Source organism: Lithobates pipiens, unplaced genomic scaffold, assembly GCF_037356315.1.
Source record: "Lithobates pipiens isolate NorthernLeopardFrog02 unplaced genomic scaffold, aLitPip1_a1.2 Scaffold_8, whole genome shotgun sequence".
In the NCBI taxonomy this organism is placed as follows: Eukaryota; Metazoa; Chordata; class Amphibia; order Anura; family Ranidae; genus Lithobates; species Lithobates pipiens.
In genome coordinates, this window is record NW_027507903.1 from 543560300 (window position 1) to 543583507 (window position 23208).

A 23208-nucleotide genomic window follows, 5' to 3' on the forward strand; every position below is an offset into this window, starting at 1 on the left:
AAAGAGGAAAACGCCTCTAAGTGTAGTATGATGAGCCTATGTTTTTACAATTTGTGTGAGAAGCCCTAATTAGGAGTCTAATAAATTTTACTGGTCATACTAGACTTAGAGGCTCTTTTCCTCTTTTTCGCTTCAGAAGAATGGGCATATTGTACAAAGATTGTTGCATGATAGTGTGTTTTATTATTACCCAAATGTTTGTATTTGGGTAACATACAGGCCAATGCCAGATTTATTTTAAGGATCAATAACCTATTTAGAAGAAAACCTAGATGCCTTTGCACCTAATATTTGGTCACCTGGAAGATCTGTTCCAATTGTGTAGTGCACCGAGATTATTATTTTCTCAATTTCTATCCAAGTAATCCACATCACAAGCTCTTCTTAAAGTGGAAGTCCGTGCTAAAACTAAAATCTCTGCATCTATAGCCACCAGCATTCTAACACTAAGGCCGCGTACACACGAGAGGATTGTCCGTCCAACTTAGTCCGCTGAAACGTGTTTCAGCGGACAGTCCGATCGTGTGTGGGCTTTGGCGGACTAAGTCTTTCGGAATTTCCGTAATACAGTCCGTCCAACTTTGGTTTCAGCGGACAGTCCGCTCGTGAGTAGGCTAGTTGGACGGACTACCGTATTTTTCGGACTATAAGGCGCACCGGATTATAAGGCGCACTAGCAACGACCGGCTGATAAAATGGATATTTCCATATATAAGGCGCATCGGACTATAAGGCGCACCGGATTATAAGGCGCACTAGCAACGACCGGCTGATAAAATGGATATTTCCATATATATATAAGGCGCATCGGACTATAAGGCGCACGGTCGATTTTGTGAGAAAATTTAGGCTTTTACGTGCGCCTTATAGTCCGAAGGTTAACGTCAAGAGACCGGGTGGCTTTTTCCACGAATCTCCATCCCTATTGATCTGTGACTCCATGCACGCCCATCTGACAGATACTGTTAACAAAGAACTCCAGCGATGTCAACAGGTCATATATAAGGCGCACCGGATTATAAGGCGCACGGTCGTTTTTGGGAGAAAATTTAGGCTTTTACGTGCGCCTTATAGTCCGAAAAATACGGTAAGTATGGCGCATGCTCAGAAAGGATTTACACGGCCGAAGGTTGCATTGCAGTGTATTGGACGTCGTATTTCTAGTCCCGTCGTACGTGCTGTACACGTCATCGCGCAAGCTTTCAACGGACTGTCTGTTCATCGTGTGTGGTCAAGTCCGTTCATTCAAAAGTAGGACGGACTGTCTGTCGGATTGTCTGACGGACTTAGTTGGACGGACAATCCTCTCGTGTGTACGCGGCCTAACCTATCTAGCCCTGTAAAGAAAAAAAAAATCAGTATACATCAGGGAGGTGCAGTGAGGTCAGTGGCTGGTGAGGCACTGGCTAGTATCAGAACCAGATACACACAGATTACATACGCCGCAAACGTTGGAGCATAAACAATAATTCTAGCACTAGATCTCCTCTCTAACTCTAAACGTGTAACCTGTAAAAAAAATAAAATAAATGTAAAGCGTCGCCTATGGAGATTTTTAAGTACTGAAGTTTGGCGCCATTCCACAGGCGTGCGCAATTTTAAAGCGTGACATGTTGGGTATATATTTACTCGGCTTTCATAGTATACAAAAAAATCAGGCTAACTTTAGTGTTTTTATTTATTTTTATTATAATTCATAAAACAGTTACTTTCCAAAAATATATGTTAAAAAAAATTGCTGCGCAAATACCGTGTAACATAAAAAGTTTCAATGACCACAAGTTTATTCCCATGGGTGTCTGCTAAAACAGTATATATAATGTTTGGGGGTTCTGAGTAATTTTCCAAATAATTATGATTTTTACATGGAGGGAAGTGTCAGAATTGGCCTGGGTGGCCAATTCTGTATTTGTTGTATTTAAACTGGCTGCTCTGTATGTAGCTTCTGACAGGCTGCCCAAGGAGCCCCATATCTCCAGAACCATGGATGATTTTGACCAATGGCGGGGTAGCACTTCAGCTACCTACCCCCCAAATATGGGGTCTCTGAGACCCCAGGTCGCCGCACTATGACCCTGGAAGTCGATTGTTTTTGTCTTTCTTGTTTTTTTATGTTCATGGCAGGTTAGGCTCTACCTCACCTAACTGCACGTCCCTGGTATACATGCCTTTTTTGAAGGCGATCCAACCCGACCTCCATCGGCGGAAGCTCTGCTGAATACACGTCTGACAAAAGCTGTGAAATGAATGGGGAATAACGTCACCCATAGCCTTACTTTGGGCTTCCGTTGTCAGGCGTGTCCTTTGCACCCGCCAACACAGCGAAGCCTCGGCTGACAGCTCAGCGTGGGATCAGAGCTCCGCCGCTTGAGATCGGGTCAGGTCACCTGCAGAAAAGGTACGTATACTGATTTTTACTTTACAGGGCTAGATAGGATAGTGTTAGAATGTTGGTGGCTATAGATGCAGGGATTTTAGTTTTAGCAAGGACTTCCACTTTAAAGGCTAAGTCCACCTTTTACAGAAAAATAATAACTGCACATATATTTGAAAAAAATGGGCATTTCTTATTGTATTTGGGGTTTTTGCACTGGAGCCTGCAAAGCATTGCACCACGATCAGTGAGTCATGGGAGCAATGCCGGACTCCTGCAGAGAAATAGTTGTAACATGGTGCAAAAGATGGAGTTGGCCTTTAAACTTGCATAAACTGAATGTGCCAGTAACCGAATGTCTCCAATATAAAGCATTATTTAATTGGTGTCCTGCAGGCAGGTTTTTAACTTCTTTTTTTTTTTTTCTCTCCCAGCTCTGGAATAACTTCTTCCACCTGGCTGTGTCACTTTTAACCCATGAATCCCTGCAGTTGCATGGATTTTCCCAGGAGAAACGGCACAAGATTCTGTGCAAGTAAGAAATTGTATAAGTATTTCTTTGTCTGTGTGCTGAATTGTCCTTGCGCTCAGGTTTTCTTGTACCTCTGTACATACATATCTTTGTGTTAAGCTGTACATACATTGGCAGACTGGGGTGTCTCTATGACTTGATCCTGATCTTACACAGGCCATATCTGAGCAATCCAGCCGTTTGGCAGCACTGTCAAATATCCAGATCATTGGAGGAGTCCAGGAGAAGTTGCATAATCACCTCCTACCATTCCAACTGCAGTAATTGCTTCTGTTTAATATCAGAATACTATTTTAAAAAAAAAGAAAAATTATTATAGAAGTTCTAATGTTACTTCTCTTTTCCAGTAATCAGTCTATGTATGGCTAGTTTCTCCCTGGCTAACTATTTTAGGATAAATTATCCTGTGACTTCACAGCCTAAAGTATATCTAAAGCCAACACATTGGTTTACTTTGGATAGAGCAATGGGGAATGGTTAAATCCCCTGTCAATTTTTTTTCTTATTTTTACTTCAAGATTTTTCCAAGTGATTATAGCATAAATACATATCTATGTGTAGGTCCAGGTGATGGTATTATAAATACATGTGGAAGGTCCACCTGACTATACTGGCTGGTCAGTCAGTATCATGCCATAACCTACACCACGAAGACAAAAGGAAAATCCAAGCAGCTCTAAAAAAAAGCAATTGAAAAGCACAAGTCAGGTGATGGGTACAAGTACATTCCAAGTCATTGAATGTTCCTTGGAGTACAGTTAATTAAATCATTAAGAAATAAGTAATGGCACAATGGTATATCTGCTAAGAATAGGCTAAGAATAGGCTTTCCGCCATGCAAGAAGGCTCGTAAGCAAGGCCAACAAAAGACTGATGACTACTGAATTAATTACATCATGATGTGAGGATAAAACTGTATATGGATGCAGTATACGAATGGCCAGGCTTCAGTCCACCCAGCAAGGTAAACAACCCTGTAGTGCAAACAGGAAATCTAGAAGGGAGCAGAACCTTTTATCTCTATACAAAGAGGTCTAAAGTAGCTGGGAGATGTCCTTTTAATTATGGATCTTTTGTTTCATTTTTTTTTAATATGTACTGAATAGTTGAACTGTTCTTTTTTCTGCAGATATGGAGATATGCGAAAGGAAATTGGTCTGAAGATTAGAGATATGTGGTATAATCTAGGTGAGACATCCATACACATCGCCGTTACTATAATCCTACTTTCCTTAAAGTAAAGTTTTTCTGCTTGTATTATTCTTCTTTTTTACAATTATCAACCTTGTAAGCTTGTATAAGTGGGGCTCTTGCTTCCGTTTTGTCTTGTTATTACACTATATGACCAAAATTTGTGGACACCCTTTTGAATTTTGGCGTTTAGTTCCATAAAGGTCTAGTTTGGTGTGAAGGAACTTGAGCCCTGACTTCAACTCTACTGAACACTTTTGGACTGAATTGGAATGTTGATTGCTAGCTAGGTCTTCTTGTTCAACATTGGTACCTGACTTTCATTATGCTATTTTGCTTGAATGGACAAATCTTAATTGGCACACTCCAGAATCTAGTGGAAATTCTTCTTGTAAGAGTGGAGGCCAAGTCCATATTGTTGTCCATGGCATTGAAAGGAAGTGTTAGAAGTGTCATATAGTGGTTTCCCTTCTGCTCTGGGGTGTTCCCTCTAGTGGTAGCCTGTCTTTCCTTTCTCATATACTGTAGGTATGATGGTCAGGTGCCAACAAACTTTTTGCCTACATAGTGTATGTTTTGGTTATCAACTTTGTGAACTAGTCTTTGGAACATTGTTTGTATTTGATTATCTGTACTACCCTCCCTTTTCATTGCTATTACTGTACATTACCATGCTATATAAAGTAATATTAACAAAAAATATAATAGGTACTAAAAACAATAATTTTATGGGTCTTTTTACATATTATGCTTCGCCCTGTTCTATAGAGGATCCATAAACAGATTCCCTGCTGAATCGGGGATAAATGGGCCATGTCCGTTCAGTTTGTGTCTGCATTTTGACAGAAAACTGTGGCAGGCCCATGATGGCTCTATGGGTGGCTGGTTGAAAACTGACTTGCATCCATTTATATCAGGCTACCTCTGATCCATCACATATAGGTCCAGAAAAACCGAAAACTAAGTAGACCTTTTTTTTTTTTTCTGGACCTGGATGGATGCGGAGGTAGGTGGATATAAACTGACACAAGTCTGTTCACTTCCACCTGCCCATACAGCTGCATGGAGCTTCTGATCAGGTCTGCCTAAAAAAAACCAAAAAAAAAAAAAACCTGACAGGTGTCCTGATAGGAAAGCCCATGTAAAAGGAGCCTAACAGGAAGACCATAATTGACATATAGTGTGTGGCTTTATTTGACACAGTCCATGGCATCTAGTACATTTCATGTTCATTTTTCACCAGGCCCTCACAAGATTAAGTTCATCCCTTCCATGGTGGGACCAATCCTGGAGGTGACGCTCACTCCAGAGCCAGATCTACGAAAGGCAACAATTCCCATCTTCTTTGACATGATGCAGCATGAATATAACTTCAGTGGGAGTGGCCATTTCCACATGGTAAGTAGCATCATGCTTAAACAAAAACCTTTATTTAGTACCAAATAGAACAAAATACAAATTTGAGTGACAATCAACAAAGAATCAGAAAGTATCCTTGCCACTAGGCACTGCCAGTCTAATGTTATTTTTCATAGGATGTAGACACTGTGGACCCTCTGTTCCACATTTTTTTTCCCCCCATGTGACTCTACATCACCTAGGTGAGAAACTATTATGTTCAGTCCCTCTGTAAGCCACAGAAAAACACAAGAGGGTTAGCAGTTCTTACTGAAGTAGACTGTTGGCATAGAGTAAAATGTTAGACAGTTAAGTGACCTGTGAAAGTACATGCTTTTTTTGTCAGTGGTACTTTCCATTTGAGTTTTTAGGGCCTATTTAAAAATAAAATGGTGAGCCTGCCTTTTGTTTCGACTTCACGGTTTAATTAATTTAAAAATCTTGATCAAGAGTTAGAGAACCTCTACTGCAGAAGCTGTGCCCTAAAAAGACAAACAAGACAGGGGACTACCCTCCGGTATTACTTGTGGGCTCTCTGCAGCTGATCTTTTCTCTATTACTTACCACACCTTGTGCGGCACTGTGTCTCTGGGTGGAGACATCTTGCTAAAGGCAAGGCTTTCTTTCTCTCATCAGAGCTTCCTCCCTGGTGACTGGTGATCTGATGACTGGTGAGGTAATGATCAAGAACAGCAGGAGAAGTTGAGGAAGTGTAGATAACTTGAATAGATAAAGTAGAGACAGGAAATCCTTGCATTGTAGTAATCAGATACAGCTTTCTCTTCAGCAAGAAGAACAGTGAGCAGCACAGTAGTGACATCAATAAATCTTACTGAAAATCTTGTGAGACTAGCAGCCAGAGATAGCAGTGCCTTAGATAATTTTACACTGCAGATATGCTGCTATGAGGCTGTAAACACAGGAGATCTTAGACCTAGGAAGTGAACTGCTATTTTTTAGGAGCCATTCAAAACAAAAGGTAATTGTTTTAAGCTGAGGCACAATTACCATTTCCAGATGTTCCCTGTAAGATGGCAAAGTATTCTCTTTTGAGTTCAAGTTCACTTTTAGGTTCAGCATTTCTATTTCTTAGGTGATCCCCTTTAAATTTCATGTCTTTTAGCAGTTTTTTTTTTTTACATACTTTTGTCATATTAAAAAAACAGAAAACATTTCAATTGGAGAAGAAAAAGTGCAGCATTAGTTTAACAATGAAGTACCGTATTAATTGGCGTATAACACTTTTTTCCCCTTAAAATCAGGGGAAAATCGTGGGTGCCTATTATACGCTGCTCCCCTGTCGATTGTCAGTGGCTTTCGGAAAGCCGAAAGCCGCAGAGAATGGCTGAGAGCTACTGAGCGCCACCGAGATACACAGGACATCCGCTCTGTATCTCGGCGGCACCATTTTTAAACGGCAAGGCTGCAAATGACTGACAAGGCTGAAATGCAAGGCTGCGAAATAACACTGACAAGGCTGCATTGATGGACATTTAAATGTAGGTTTTTTCCCTTAAAATTCCTTACTAAACTTGGGGTGCATGTTATACGCCGATAAATACAGTATATAAATAACTTCATTTTTTTTTTTTTTTTATACATTTTTTTTTTTTTTCATATATCAAAACATTATACAATCATATCAAATAAGGATTCATAGTGCACAACACTACAGTTATAAATAACTTCACCCAACATATTTTCAAGAGCTTTCTGTATAACGGATAACTTTTGAGCTCATTTGGAACAGGCTGTTTACTGAAATACAATATTAAACACTGTTAGGTCCATTTTAAATTCAAGCATTACATTCCTGATCCTTCCAAATATCATTAGCAAAAGCAATAATAATACATTTAAAAAAATGCCTGCATGATCTTTGCAGTTTTGTCTAATTTCCCCAGTTTTTCAAAAACATAGGCACTTTTCTTTGAAAAACATTTAAAGCCAGTTCACCATTTTTGTTAACCAGTAGAGCTCTGCTGTATAAGAACCTGAATGACTGTTGGACTAGACTTTAGTAAGACAGGTGCTCCAGCCTCCATCAGAAACTTTAGCATTTTACCCTCCCAGAAGAGTTAAATGGTGAAGAGTCAAGGTTGCAATGCTAGAAGATATGGGCCACCTAAAAGGAGAGTATAACTGCTCTTCTTTCGCAGGGAACTTCCAAATAGATTTTTTATTTTTTTAGGTGACCGATAGGGTCTCTTTAACATCCATTTTTGAGAACCTAGGAGAACAGTTCTTTCCTGGTGGGGCAATGTAAGAACAGTTCCAAGCAAATATGGCATAGGGGAAGGCAGAGTGCATACAGTATGTATCCAATCTATATCTATTCATTTTTCTTAAATACTTTAGTTTATCCACAGTATCCATGTAACCTGGCAAAAAAAAGTAAAACATTTTCTATAGTTTCCATTGTGCATGTACCTACGGTTTACTAAAGCACTTGAAAATAATTATTTAATAAAAATCTTGCAAGCAGTGGCGGCCCTTAATGCAGGGCGCCACCCCCCCATTCATGCATCCGGCCCCCTAATCTACATGCAGGGCGCATGGATTTTTTATTTTATTTGTGAAGCACATGATTAGAGCCAGAGGCTGTAGTAGGCTTCAAAAAAGGGTGGGCTTGGGGCGCAGTATCCCACCCAGTTGTGTGACAATAGGGAATGAATATTCGCTATTGTCACACTGATTCTCCTCCCGGCCAATCAGGAAGGGGGTCTTGAGACCCAATTCCTGATTGGCCAAAAGGAGAAGCAATCCTATTGGCCTAGGTGGAGGAGGAGGGAGGAGACGCAGGACCACTTTGAGGAGACACAGGAGAAGCCGCCGCCCATGCCCCCGGAGGGAAGCACTGCCCACACCATAGAGGGGGTAAGTACGGGGCCAACCGACCAACCCATGGGGCCACCACTGCTTGCAAGAAACGTATCAAACAATAGAATCTATTGAAGAGAGATTGCACTATGATGCTACACTTCCGCCTGATGTTTTTTATGGTTATTTGTTCTGCAGTTTGAGAATGAATTGATCACTCGTCTGGATCAAGAGGTAGAAGGTGGCCAAGGGGATCGGCAGTACAAGGACCTTCTAGAGAAGCTGTGAGTTTTAAGTTGAAGATTTTTCCAGATCCTGCTTTCATTAAAAATGCTATTTGTGGAAAATGCATGTATTTCTTTATGTACGTGGACTGTCTTTACTTCTGTATCTCCATTTCCACTAATTTCCTTTTCTGTCTCCATCTATTCTCTATCTGCAGCTTATTGGAGCACTGCCGGAAACACAAGTATCTGTCCAGCTCTGGAGAAGTTTTCACCGTTCTGGTCAGCAGCCTCCTGGAGAACCTCCTTGATTACCGAACAATAGCCAATGACGAAAGTGAAGAGAATCGGATGAGCTGCACCGTCAATCTGCTGGTATCAAATAGTCACTGGCAAAATATCAGTGCACACCTATTACTGCTTTCTTTAAAAGTGTATAAAAGCTCCATCCACTCAAAAGTTGCACTTTAGTTAAAGGGGGTGACTGGTGGGCTGAGGTATGGCTGGTTAATTGTATTTGTAAACTGCCATCCCTGCCTTAGGTCTCAGCTCTTTGTGAAGTTTGTGGTGTTTGAATCCATGTTTGTTTTCTCACTCCTGCTGCATTGTCCATGATAGGAAATAAATTGAAGATCCAGCAGGGAGAGCGGAACCCCCTAATAATTGCTTTGGCTGCTATGTAGGCCTCAGAGCTCAAGTACTGAGATTTCACTAACCAAAAGTAAAAGAAAAATGCCAGGGATATGAGTGCACTCAAATTACCATAAAAAAAAAGTTTTATTGATTCAATATAAGAATATCCCTGTAACTGGATTATGTCTGAATAGACCCTTTGCTTCCTCAAAGAATGTTCTTGAATTGTTCTGCTGTCTGCATGACAAAATGGGGAGCAAAAGCTTTCCTTTCTTCTTTTTTCAACTTCAGTTGGGAAGTGAGGAGGAGTCTTGACAACCTAACCATTTTAGGAGTGCAAAGAATTGTGGGAAGGTGTCACCTGAGAGCTTTGTGAGTTTGCTGACCACTGTCCCATATTCTGATAAATCTGATTGTAAAATCTCTCTTAAATCTACCAACAACTATGTAGTGCAAGGGTCTGCTTGATTAGATCCAATTAATTGTATGGATTAGGTAGGTCCTGATACTACATAGTTTGGGTAAATTTATGGTCATCTCTAGACCACAGTAATAGTTACATCATTGCCGTTGTTAGGACCAGTACCAGATATGCCCTTACAGTGAGTGGTTTCATGGTAAACTCTGTTCAACCAAAGGTTTAGAAGTGAGAGAGAAGGAAGCTTTCAATCCTTGTCTGGGATTGTGGCACTAGGGTAGACCTTGTGGACAGTTTGGCTTTAGCCCCTGGAAGGCATTATTAGTAACAGTTTTAATTTTGACATCCGATTTAGATTTTAGTTTTAGTTTTGACTATAATGCCATTTTAGTTTTAGATGTATTTTAGTCATCTGAATTGTTAGTTTTAGTTTATTAAATCTCCAGTACAGTCAACTAAAACCTAATGGGTTTAGTTAAATTGTAATGCAATTTAAGCATTTCTCTAGAATTTCCAAACTCATATATTTCTAGAGTAAAAATCGAATGACGTTATTATTTATGTTATTAACTTTTGAACATGCACTGCAGACACAGATTTTGTTTCATAAACAAACAAAAATATTGTTTTTTGACAAACAGAAGTGCAAATCTAAGGCCCCTTTCAAACTGATGGATCGGGTCCGCCTGTCAGTTTTGTAGACGGACCCGATCGGATAATCCATTTCTCTCTATGGAGCGGTGGGTGTTAATGGACATGTGTCCACTGACCTCCGATCTGATCCTTTCCACTAACGACAGACAGATGGGGATCCATTCCCCATCCATATGGAAGATCAGATCGGATGATAATTGGATGGAAACTGACAAGCGGTCAATTTCCATCTGACCGCCCCATAAAAGAACAGCGGGCTGTGTCTGCTCTGCATCAGCGAAGTGGACATGTCGCCCGCCTGCTCAGCAGGGAACAGCGGACAGGCTAAAATTTAGTGTTCATCGAGGAAAATATTTTCGTCAATGAAATTAAGACAATTAGTTCATGGAGAAAGCTAAAGACTCATTCAGTGGACAGAAGCTGCTGTGATTATTTAAAAAAATATTCTGCACTATGTTAATGATCATAATAAAAGGGGATGGAGAAATTATAGCTACACGTAGCCTTAACTGTCTACAACTGTGTTTTCATTTTAATATATATATTTATTTATTTTTTTAACAGAATTTTTACAAGGAAAAGAAAAGGGAAGACATTTACATTCGGTTAGTATTATGCCGTTTGATGTTAATGTGTATCGTTTTTTGTAAGAGGGCCAGCCAGTCATGGTGTATGTCTGTCTTTATTTTAGGTATGTGTACAAGCTGAGAGACCTGCATCTGAGCAAGGAAAATTACAACGAGGCAGCATATACACTACTACTCCATGCTGAGCTGCTGCAGGTGGGAAATCTCTATGACCTTTTAATATTTGTGACCATTGATATTAAGGCCTTGTGCCAACGGGTGTTTTAAAAAACAAGCTGTAAAGCTAGTACCAATGCCAGGAAAATAGCGGCATTAAAAACGCGATTTTATCCGTGTTTTTTGCATTGGCGTCAATGCACGTTTAGCCACAGTAGCTTTCAGCCACGTTTCTCTGTCTCTATTCAAAATCAATGCTTCCCTATGGGAGTCCATTGATTTGAATAGAAGTCGCACCAGAAGTCGGATCAAGATGATCCGACTTGTGGTCCGACTTGTGTGCCGCCACACAACCTTATCCGAGCACGCAGGCCGGAAGGTCAGGAAGGGGGGGGACGAGCGCAACCCCCCCCCGGACCATACCAGGCCACATGCCCTGAACATGGGGGGGGTGGGTGCTTCGGGGCAGGGGGGCCCTGTGCCCCCCAAAGCAGCTTGTCCCCATGTTGATGAGGACAAGAGCCTCTTCCCGACAACCCTTACCCGGTGATTGTCGGGGTCTGCGGGCAGGGTCTTATAGATCTCGGCTCCCACCCTAGGTGAAGGAATATGGGGTAGCCCTACCCATTCACCTAAAAAAAAAAAAGTGTCAAAAATAAACACACTGCAGGAGTCTTTAAAGTATTTTATTAAGGCAGATCTGGCTCTCCTCCCTCTTCTGGAGACATCTTTTCCCTCTGCTGGTCCTTCTCCCCTGGGTCTTCTCCCTCTGTTCTTCTTCCAGTGTTGAAATGCTTGTAAACAATCCGTGGGCATGAGGCCTAAATAATACGGTGTGTTCCACCAGAGAGGGCGAAGAACCGGAGAGGGGAGGAGGACCTGCAGAGATCACTTTTATCTATGGTGGGAGAGGGGGCTCCCCTCCCGCCGAGATCCAGTGCCCTCCGCCGCTTACTGGACTCGTCGGCGATTGCGTTTGCGTCTGTCCCCTGGGCTGACATGGAGATGAGTGAGGGGAAGATGGCCCCCACCCGTCTCCATGACACCATAACGTCACTTCTGTCCATAGCTCTTTAAGGGGCATTTTTTTATTACATTTTTTTAAATGACAATTTTTTTTTTATTATTGCATTTTAGTGTAAATATGAGATCTGAGGTCTTGTCATGCTTTTTTTCTATTACAAGGGATGTTTACGTAATAGGAATAAAAGTGACAGGTTTTTTTTTTAAACTGTGTAAAAATAAAAAGTAAAAGGGTAAAATAAATAAGAAAACATTTTTTTTTTTTTTTTTTTTAACGCGCTCCGTCCCGCTGAGTTCGCATGCAGAAGCGAATACATACATGAGCAGCGCCCACATATGAAAACAGTGTTCAAATCACACGTTGGGTATCACCGCGATCGGTAGAATGAGAGCAATAATTCTAGCCCCATAACTCCTCTGTAGCCCAAAACATGCAACCAGTAGAATTTTTTAAATGTCGCCTATGGAGATTTTTAAGGGTAAAAGTTTGTTGCCATTCCACGAGCAGGCGCAATTTTGAAGCGTGACATGTTGGGTATCAATTTACTCAGTGTAACATTATCTTTCACAATATAAAAAAATGGGCTAACTTTACTGTTTTATTTGTTAATTAAAAAAAATGTATTTTTTCAAAAAGAAGTGCGATTGTAAGAGCGCTGCGCAAATACGGTGTGAGAGAAAGTATTGCAATGACCACCATTTTATTCTCTAGGATGTTAGAAAAAAATGGAGAGTTCTAAGTACTTTTCTAGCAAAAAAAAATATTTTAAACTTGTAAACACCACATCTAAAAAAGAGGCCCTTGTCTTCAAGTGGTTAAGCTGTGAAAAACACTCCTAAAAGCGGCTGTAAAAACTTCTGTGGGCATGGGGCCTAAATAACGATGTGTTCTACCTTTACTTCATTATTTTTTTTATTGTGTGTTATCTCCCTCTAGTGGTCAGATAAACCATGTGCACCTCACTTGCTACAACGAGACAGTTATACCGTGTACACACAGCAGGAGTTGAAGGAGAGGCTTTACCTGGAGATCATATCCTTCTTTGACAAGGGAAAAGTACGTTGACGTTTTTTTTTTTTCTCTGAAGCATGTCTTTGGTGTTTTTTTTTTTCTAGGTGTTCTTAAACTTTTTATTCTGAGGACCCAAAAAAAAATTCATACTGTACTGGGACCCAATAAGATAATTTTTGTTGAAATGTCAGCAAAGCTATGGAAAAACCTGGGCTCAAAGCATATTGCCAAGCCAAAAGATAGTCCAAAATAATTTTTTTACTTTTTAGTAGTCATATCATGTTTTGGGGGCTCCTGGTAAAACCCATAAATATGCTTTGAGCCACTCATTTTATACCCATTGGAGGGTATCCTTTTTATGTGAGCAGCCTTGCTGAAGCCAGTTAGTATGCTGAAGCAGTATCTGTCCTCAACTTCTAATATAAATACCTGAAGTCCCAGTGCCACTTAGATGAGTCTCATGAGCCAAATGTATGGTGAAAAAAATTAACTGAACAGACGATGTAAAACATAGCTGGTCATATATGTAATTATACCACGACTAGTCATTTCTTTTTCCAACAATCACCCCCATCAAATTTCAAGACACAACGGAATTTCCCCCCCCCCCCCCCCCCCCATACACCAACCCTGTACCACTCCAGCAATTTTCAATATTTTTCAGAAATTTCATCCTCCTATAATTTCACCCCTACCCCTAGTAACCTGCCAGGACCATTTTTTTATTGTTCGATTTTATTTAGACATTTTTATTACAAGTGAACAATGACAAAATCAGGCAGATTCAAACCAAGAACAAAACACCATTCCAAGTAGTATCGGCATTTGATATATCATCATCTAGATTTCCCAAAATATACATATATAATCAAAAAATATATTCCTATGTATTCAGAAACATTCAGAGATACTCCGGAGAAGATAGTATATACATCTTTACCAAGCCCCTCCCTACAAACATACCCAATATTTAGTGTTTGGAACCCAAAAAAGTAAATAAAAAAGATTCCTGTTCCCTTATAGCAGATTAGCCACTTCAGCCCCGGAAGATTTGGCTGCTCAATGACCAAGCCATTTTTTTGGCGAAACGGCACTGTCGCTTTAACTGACAAACACAATTGATGTCCTTTTTTCCCACAAATAGAGCTTTCCTTTGGTGGTATTTTTTATTTTATTTTTTGCACTATAAACACAAGACACACAATTTTGAAAAAAAAAACACTATCTTTTACTTTTTGCTTAAATAAATATCCCAAATAAATAAAAAAAATATATATTTTTTTTCCCTCAGTTTAGGCCGATATGTATTCTCGTTAAAAAAAAAATTGCAATAATTGATTGGTTTGTGCAAACGTTATAGCGTCTACAAGATAGGGGATAGATTTATGGCATTTTTATTTATTTTTTTCTTACTAGTAATGGTGGTGATCAGCCATTTTTATTGGGACTGCGATATTGTACACTTTTGACACATTTTTGGGACCAGTGACAATTGCACAGCGATCAGTGCTAACAAAATGCACTGATTACTGTGTAAATGTCACTGGCAGGAAAGGGGTTAACACTAGGGGTTGATCAAGGGGTTAATTGTGTTCCCTAGGTGTGTTCTAACTGTGGGGGGGGGTGGGACTGACTAGGAGGAGACAGAGATCGGTGTTCATACGTAGTATGAACACACGATTTGTCTCCTCTCCCCTGAGAGAACCAGGATCTGTGTGTTTAGACACACAGATCCTGGTTCTCCCTCTGTCATGAGCGATCGCGGGTAGCTGACGGTCATCGCGCCCGCCGGGCACTCGCATTGGCGGCGAGCCATGGGCGCGCGTGCCCCCTAGTGGCCAAAAGGTGAAGCGACGTATACTAACGCCGTTTTACCCAGGGGAGCCAACCTGCTGCAGTACAACTGCTGCAGCTGGTCGGGATGGGGTTAAACAGCACAATGCTTGTGCTGTCTAATCTGCCCGTCTCAAAGCTATAAAAAAAGTGTGGCTGATCCTGCCACTTCCTGTGTCCCCCTCTCTATCCTGACCACAATAATCAAGGCTGCTGAGCCCTGATTACTGTGGTAAGTTTACGTTAAAATAATGCCAGGAGCTTTGCAGTAAGTTTTTCAACGTTTTTGCAATAGCATTCAGAAGCGGCTGTCAGCGTTTTTCCTTATTGTTTTTTAGTGGGTTTTTTTTTTGGGGGGGGGGAATGTTTTTGAGCGTTTCATCATCGTTTTTTGACGTAAGAATGTTTTTACAGCTGAAAACAGCTGGAAACCTGCTCTCAGAACCCACTAGTTTGGGATTTTTTTTAAAGCCAAAACATCCCAACCAAAAACTGCTGATAACAGCTTATGTGTGCATGAACACATAGGATAATATGATGGGGAGATTGACTGTAGGAAAAATGTCTGAAGCCAAAAACAGCTGCTGTTAAAACCATCCAAAAACGCCCAGTGTGCATGAGGCCTAGGGGGTTTAAATTATGATTAGAACATGATGCATTAATCCACTTTCTCCTTATTTTTTCAAGCTTGCAGAAATTATTACGTTGAACATAAGTGTGTTTCTTTATTGTACATCACAGGACACAGAGCAGCCATAATAATGACTATGTGGGTTATACGCCACCTATAGGTTAATGAACACTGGCAGATAGTCAAACAGGAGTTCCTCCCCTATATATCCCCTTCTACACAGGAAGAACCTGAGTTTTTCCGCCAGTGTCGGTAAGGTGGTGGTCACTGATGTGATGCATAGGCTCTTGGAGCATACTTGGAGGTCTGGATGGTTCTATTTAGAATCAGGGACTTCATTCGTATCAATTCGAAAAAAGCTGGCAGCCAAAATGGATGGTACCTGAGCCTCATTGGAAGGAGAGAATGCTTCTCGAGGTTTGCCTTTAATGCAGCCTTACGGCGCTGGACCTTGTCTAATGGAACCCTGTGCAGTATTTGTTCTGACCAAGGTGCTTTCCTGCAGGGTGCTATACAGGTCCAGGGGCATGGACCCCACATTAAGAGGGACCCAGTCCCTGAAGGTCTTTTATGACAAAGCCTGCTGTGATGGGTGAAGATTGGACTCCTGCAGCAGGAGTACTAAGTCTACATTTTTTTGCAGTTTCTCTTTTTGAAAAAAAAAAGAGATCTGACTGGTCTTCTCTCAGTAGCCCTGAGGCAATGTGCTGTTTAAAACATGCTCTGTATATTTATGGGGATTATGGCCTTCCATTTCTCCTCCAGCCACTGGAGGGGGCAGGGGTCTATTTCTATATAGGCAGGAAGTGGAGGGGTGGCCATGTTTGCCATGTGGACGGCAGGTTCAACAGGGCCTCTTGAGACATAACAGCAGCTCATGGATACTAATGACGTGTGAGTACAGTACTTATTATGGGAGAAATGTGTGGCCAGACAAGTCATAGTTATATACTGCATACTTACTGCTTAATCCGGGGAGCCCTGTACAACTGTAAGTCGATACACCTCTGTATGGGTAGCAGTGCCCTTTAAAGTGTTGTGTCGCCAGCATAATGTGCATTTGGCACAAAACTAGTATGGGGCCTGGTGCAGTTAAACAGGTGCATACTTGCAAACTGCCCTAAAAGCTCATGTTTGCTATAAGCGGTCATGTTTGCTATAAGCGCTCATATTTGCTGAAGGGCAGAGTTGCACACATACCTGCATGTTTGCATACCTGGATACCGGCATACTGTAGTAGAATTTCATATTAACCAATATATTTTATATTATTCATATTAATTTGCATATGTTTTATTGATATTATTATTATATAGGAGTGGTCTTATCAATATTATTATTCAATATTAAAGCTATAGTTATTAACCTTTATTATTGTATACTATGTTATCCCATAAATATAGAAAGTCTTCATTTTTAAATGTTGAACTTTGGATTACCTCTCTGCTTCATGCTGGTATTTTTTATAAGACAGTCACAAGTTTACTGGGTGAAAGGTTATTAGGATAGTTAATTTTTAGGTTTTTAAGTCTACTACTTTGACAGCAGTTGAACTTCAGCCTGATAAGCTAATATTCCTTGAGGGTAATAAACATTGGGGGTTATTTACAAAAGGCAAATCTACTTTGTACTGCAAGTGCACTGAAAGTACACTTGGAAATAGTCACCCTAAATCTAAGGGGTAGATCTGAAATGAGGGGAAGCTCTGCTGAATTTATCATCCAATTATGTGCAAGCTAAAATGCTGTTTATTTTCCTTGCATGTCCCCCTCAGATCTACAGCGACTTTTTACTTCCAAGTGCACTTTCAGTGCAAAGTAGATTTTCCTTTAGTAAATAACCCCCATTGTCAAGAATAGGTTATAAAACTTCTTATACTGGTGGTTTAAAAGTATGTGGAATATGGGAAAGTTATGTACTTTAATTAAGTTTGACAGGGTCAAAAAGGTCTGCTTGTGCCCTCATTAAAACTGTTAAAATACATTGAATAAGAGAACACGGATGTGTATGTATGTATTGATAATTAGACAATAGTGAATAAAGCAGTTAGCTGTGTGTGTGTGTATATATAATGTAAATAATATAGTACCTTTTTGTGAAGCCAATATATCAATACATAGCAACCAATCATGTTGTACCTATTATGTTTGCATTGTAAGAAACTGTATAAAATAGACCTGCATCTTGTAATACTTTGAAACCTGTATGTTCCCAGCTGTTGTTAATAAACCTGCATCACTAAGGTCCTGCCTGGTTCGATACGTTATTATTCTACTTTAATACCTATGGGGTTGTATATCGGTAGACCAACTTTGTCTAGGCCTCCATCCTTGTGAAACTGCGTATTCATTTTTGTCTAATATAGCCACTTTATTTTGTACCCATTAGACTAGCTAAATGACTCCAGAAGGGTGTGCAAGGTACACTGCCCTCAGGTTCAGTAGTCTGGCGGTGTTCACGTCTCCTGTTGGACCAATGACATCAGGGTTATCTGAGCCACTGTGGCACCTGATCTTGGATCAAGCCTGGTTAGTACTTGGATGGGAGACTGCCCAGGTTTCCCTCCTAAGTGAGGGAGGCATCTGAGGTTGCTGTATTTGAGAGTATCTCAGGCCATAAGATTTTAGAGCAGTCTCTGAGGTGGTTCGCTCCTTTTTTAGCCGGGTCAGTCTTTGCCTTGCGTTGGCTCTTGGAGCAGAAGTTGTGGGCTCATTATTGTAAAACAGTTGAATGGTAGCAGTTTCAAAACTGAATAGGGAGATGAGGTCTATTTTAAGATCTCAATCCGCTGGGCATCCTTCTGTTTCAGATAGGCTTGGTCTGTTCAGTGATGACCTCTCTGCAAGAGGTAGATTGCGGGGCCCATTATCAGTAAACGCACATCTTCATGTGCCGGGTTGTTTCCAGCCTCATCAAAGATTTCTACAATTTCTAAAGAATTAAGGGGGTGTCAATCTCAGTATACCTCAACAACCTGTACTTACGAAGTAGTTGCTCCAGATTTTCCTTTGATACATTTTGCAGGAGGAAGTTTTATCTAGGTCAAAGCACGTTCCTTATGCACGGTCCTACTCAAGGTCTTGGTAGAGGATCATTCTGTATGTCTCTATGCAATGTGACATGTTGAGGACTTAAACCAAAGTTTGCGGTTGTGAACTAAAACAGACGCCTGATATCTCACTTTTGAGACGGAGGAACTGACTGAGAACATAGATCCCCAATCCTTTCTTTGCAGCCTCAGCTGCCTGACCGATGAATGAACAGGAGACGCTTTGTACAAAGGCTCCAGTTCGTAAACTGGAGCATAGTAAACAGTTTACTATGCTTAAGCTATGACTGAACACAGTGAGTGATCGGGGCTGATTACTTAATGTGTTCATTCAGAAAAGGAAGGGACAAGTAAATATGACATATTTACTGATCCTCCCTCCCCCCATCATCCTAAACCAATCCCCCCTGTTACCCACAGCAGCCAGTGGGAGAGAGAGGAGAGGAAGTTGGCAGTGCTGCAGGAGGTGAGTGGGGCTCACAGGGGCCCAGGCAACTGGGAAAAGTGCATTGAGGACAGGAGGGGTGATTGTTGCAGTGGGGGGACAATTACTAGACTGATTCCCCTGTGTTTTTCTCTCTGCAGCAGCTGAAAGCCAGTGGAAGGGAGAGCAGGTGAAGACAGCTTTCAGCTGCTGCAGGGAGAGCCACACGGGGATCAGTTCAGTAATTGTTCACCGATCACCCTCTCCTGTCCTCGATTCACCTTCCTCTGCTGCCCTGGCCTCCTTGCTGAACTGGTGCACCCTGCACCCAGACCCCGAACACTAGAAGGGCTTGGGGGTATCCCTTTATCAGCTGCCCTGCCTGTCTGTTATGTTAATACAATGGTTTTGCTGTTTTCTGAGGCTCTAATCTGGAGTTCTGAATGTAACCCCCTATTTCTCTCAATGTAGGTTTCCATTAGTTTTCTTTATGTATTGACTCTGCCCTGGAGAAGTCCTGTGTTTCCTGCTAATCATTTGTCTTCTCTCTGCTACAGATGTGGGAACAGGCAATCATACGCAGCAAAGAGCTTTTAGAGATGTATGAAAACCAAATCTTCCACTACGAGGCTCTGAGTGACTTGCTGGTGAGTAATTCTATGTTTGTGTTAGTATTGCTGATCACCCTTAGCCCCTCCATTCATACTTTTTCTGTTAGTTTCCCCTACTCCTGACTATGCAGGATCCAATTTTTTTTCGAACTGTCCCTGTTTGCACTTGTACGCAAAGTTTCCCTGTGCTAAAAAAAGTAAATGAGATTTTCTTTGAGCTTAACCAGGCATTTTTGGCTCCCTAGACTTCAAAGGCAAACCCTTAAATGCGTGATACTCCCGTTTTTACACCTGAAGAATTACTCTCCTCCTACAGAGTTGATCTCCTCCCCTTCCCAGCCCAGGAAAAAAACTCCTAAAATGTAATACATTTATAAATACTTCCAACGGGCTGCCCAATGTGTGTTTGTCACTCAAAATAATCTCCTGCTCCCTTTTGAGCAACAAGCTTGACATGATTTTTGAAGGCACAATTGCAGCGAGATTCTGTCAGATGACAATCACGGCAAAATCGTACCACGTTTATGGTGCCATTTAGAATGAATGCCATCTAACGCGCATCACACTTTTTGCAGTGATTGCCACGTGATTGGGAATCGTGGCAATTCCAAATCTCCAAGTGTAAATGGGGTCTGAGCTCAATAAAAATAATACTCAGTAAACTTTGTTAAACTACTTCCCCCAGCATTTGCTGTCTATACTCAACAAACTTCAGGGATATTAAAAATACACCTGAACCCAACGCCCTATGGAATATTGTTTTATAACAAAAATCAGAGTACAGATACCATGAAGAGATTACTCCTCACTCACCTACAGCGGCTATTATAAATAAAATGACTATAGTATACAATGTGGTTGATTAAAAGATCAAACACTAACAGCGCTCAATAAATCTAAAAAATTCCTCAGATCTCTCTTATAGAAAGTGAAAAACACTTTTAAAATAAGCAATCTAATTTAGAACTCTACTAATCACATTATAAGTGTCACACTTATCACATGCTAGTAAGAGTCCATAATTGAAGATGCTAGCGGTAGAAGTGTCAGTAAAGAGATGCCATCCACCGTGGAGATATATTTAAATCACAAGGAGTAACAGTCCTACACCATCACCGTTTCCACCTTTGTACAATCCCCCATGGCTGGCCGCTTACCAGAACAGTACTGCAAACAGGCTTTATATATTAGATTTTTCAATGTTTCTGCTCCTCCAGGTCTCTTTACTCATCCACTCACCGACAAAATCTCCTCATTAAGCGTCAACATGCAAGGATACACAAGGGATCTGATATAGTGTTATACCCTTTATTGCACTTTCATCTTCCCCCTTACAAATTGTGCTTACATTAACATAAAGATAAAATCAGCATAAAAAGCGTGTCAGCCACGCGAGGTACACGGTCGATAGCAGCGAACGATTCCTGGGACTCATCCAGCGGATCGTATAGAGGAAAAATCGATCGTTGGTGAGATTGTCGTTAAGCTGTGCTGACACGCTTTTTATGCTGATTTTATCTTTGTTAATGTAAGCGCAATTTGTAAGGGGGGAAGGTGAAAGTGCAATAAAGGGTATAACACTATATCGGATCCCTTGTGTATCCTTGCATGTTGACGCTTAATGAGGAGATTTTGTCGGTGAGTGGATGAGTAAAGAGACCTGGAGGAGCAGAAAGATTGAAAGATCTAATATATAAAGCCTGTTTGCAGTACTGTTCTGGTAAGCGGCCAGCCATGGGGGATTGTACAAAGGTGGAAATGGTGATGGTGTAGGACTGTTACTCCTTGTGATTTAAATATATCTCCACGGTGGATGGCATCTCTTTACTGACACTTCTACCGCTAGCATCTTCAATTATGGACTCTTACTAGCATGTGATAAGTGTGACGCTTATAATGTGATTAGTAGCGTTCTAAATTAGATTGCTTATTTTAAAAGTGTTTTTCATTTGCTGTTTATAACTTTCAAAGTTGCTGGCTCCTGCTCTCTCAGGAAACAGCAGTGGACAGTGGTGTCTCATGTCAGTCAGCTAACTCTGAGAAAGGAAAAGGTGGGAGTGCTTTGCCATCCTAGGCTACAGCACTGTATGAACACAGTGTATGGAGACACAACTTGTGCCCCTGCATGCAAGGGTGGCTCCATAGAACGTGCCACCCTGAAACAGGAAACCTGGGGCAGTAGTCATGGCACCAGCTTCAAAAAAGTGCCCAAAAACTGAGGTAAATCTCTTTCAGGGGGGAAACGGTGTATGGACCCTGATCCACCCCATCCGTAGGGACTACATGACCAAACACCTAGGAAGACATTTGCAATGTCACTTTCTCCAGAAAAGGGAAGCTTATCAGCTCTCTGTTAAAATTACCGTATTTATTGGCGTATAACATGCATCTTTTTCCCCTGAAAATCGGGTGCAAATAGTGTGTGCGTGTTATACGCCAATACTTGCATTGAGCTGCCTCGAAAGGGGATGGGGGGGGGGGGGGGTGGGACAATCACTGTCAGATTACATACAGCGAGACATTGGGCCAGCGTTCTGTCTATCATAGAAGCCGATCCAGGAGGTAGGACTTTGTATTAAAGAGGCAGCTGAGTAAACGGGAGATTCTCGCATCGCTCTATGTAATCTGATGTGAGGCTGCAGATGGGCACTGATCAGGCTGCAATGATGAGGCTGGAGATGTACACTGATCAGGCTGCATTGATGGACAATGGTGAGGCTGCAGATGGGCACTGATCAGGCTGCAATGGTGAGGCTGGGCATAGACTAGGCTTCAATAATGAGACTGCAGATGGGCACTGACCAGGCTGCAATGGTGAGGCTGTAGATGGGCACTGATCAGGCTGCAATAATGAGGCTGCAGATGGGCACTGATCACGCTTCAATGGGGAGGCTGCAGATGGGCACTGATCAGGCTGCATTGATGGGCACTAACCCTTATTTTGCTTCAAAGTTCCTTATTTTAAAAAAAAATCCTAAAACGTCCCTTCTAAAATTAAGGTGCATGTTATACGCCTATAAATATGGTAATTCTTACTGAATGTATTGTTATGTAATTCAGACTATGTACATCAATGCAGGAAAACACATGGTCAACATTTTTGCATTGCTGTACATTGGAATAAGTTCTTACATGCTGCATTTATGGTAAAGTCAATTGATTAGTATAATGCAAGAATGCATTAACTAAAGGTTGGCCCAAGTTGCATGAAACACTGTAAGGAGGAGGGGGGGTTTGTATACATGAAAACAAAAGTAAACAGTTCTTAATGGATGGTGTGTGCGCACAGACCAAGGCAGTATAATATTCTCAGTGCGATTCTGTAAATACACTAAGGCAGCTGAATATTTACATTTAGACTTCTACTCATCATCAAATTATGTCTGTATTGTTAATCTTTTTATTTGACATTAACCATCTTTGTTTCTGTAGAACAAACAAGCTACTTTCTACCAGAACATCATGAGATCCCTGAGGCTACAGCCAGAGTATTTTGCTGTGGGATACTACGGCCAAGGTTTCCCATCTTTCCTGAGGGTATGAAAAACAATATTGCTTAATATAGATTAAAAAAAAAGTTTCTGTACTTCCCTCCTTATTTCTGTAATGTCATCCTTTTAGCAGTTTGGTTATAGATA

General features: G+C 41.1%; 1 protein-coding gene across 1 annotated transcript in view; it reads left to right on the plus strand.

The window, feature by feature from the left end:
• The window catches only part of DOCK5 (dedicator of cytokinesis 5), a 208530-nt gene that overhangs the window by 172165 nt on the left and 13157 nt on the right, over positions 1-23208 (plus strand). The window contains exons 31-40 of the mRNA XM_077469742.1: positions 2809-2909; positions 4036-4094; positions 5341-5495; positions 8514-8599; positions 8758-8914; positions 10809-10849; positions 10936-11026; positions 12948-13067; positions 19517-19606; positions 23003-23107. Of these exons, the coding sequence (XP_077325868.1) occupies positions 2809-2909; positions 4036-4094; positions 5341-5495; positions 8514-8599; positions 8758-8914; positions 10809-10849; positions 10936-11026; positions 12948-13067; positions 19517-19606; positions 23003-23107 (1005 nt within the window). The remainder of the gene's footprint in view (positions 1-2808; positions 2910-4035; positions 4095-5340; positions 5496-8513; positions 8600-8757; positions 8915-10808; positions 10850-10935; positions 11027-12947; positions 13068-19516; positions 19607-23002; positions 23108-23208) is intronic.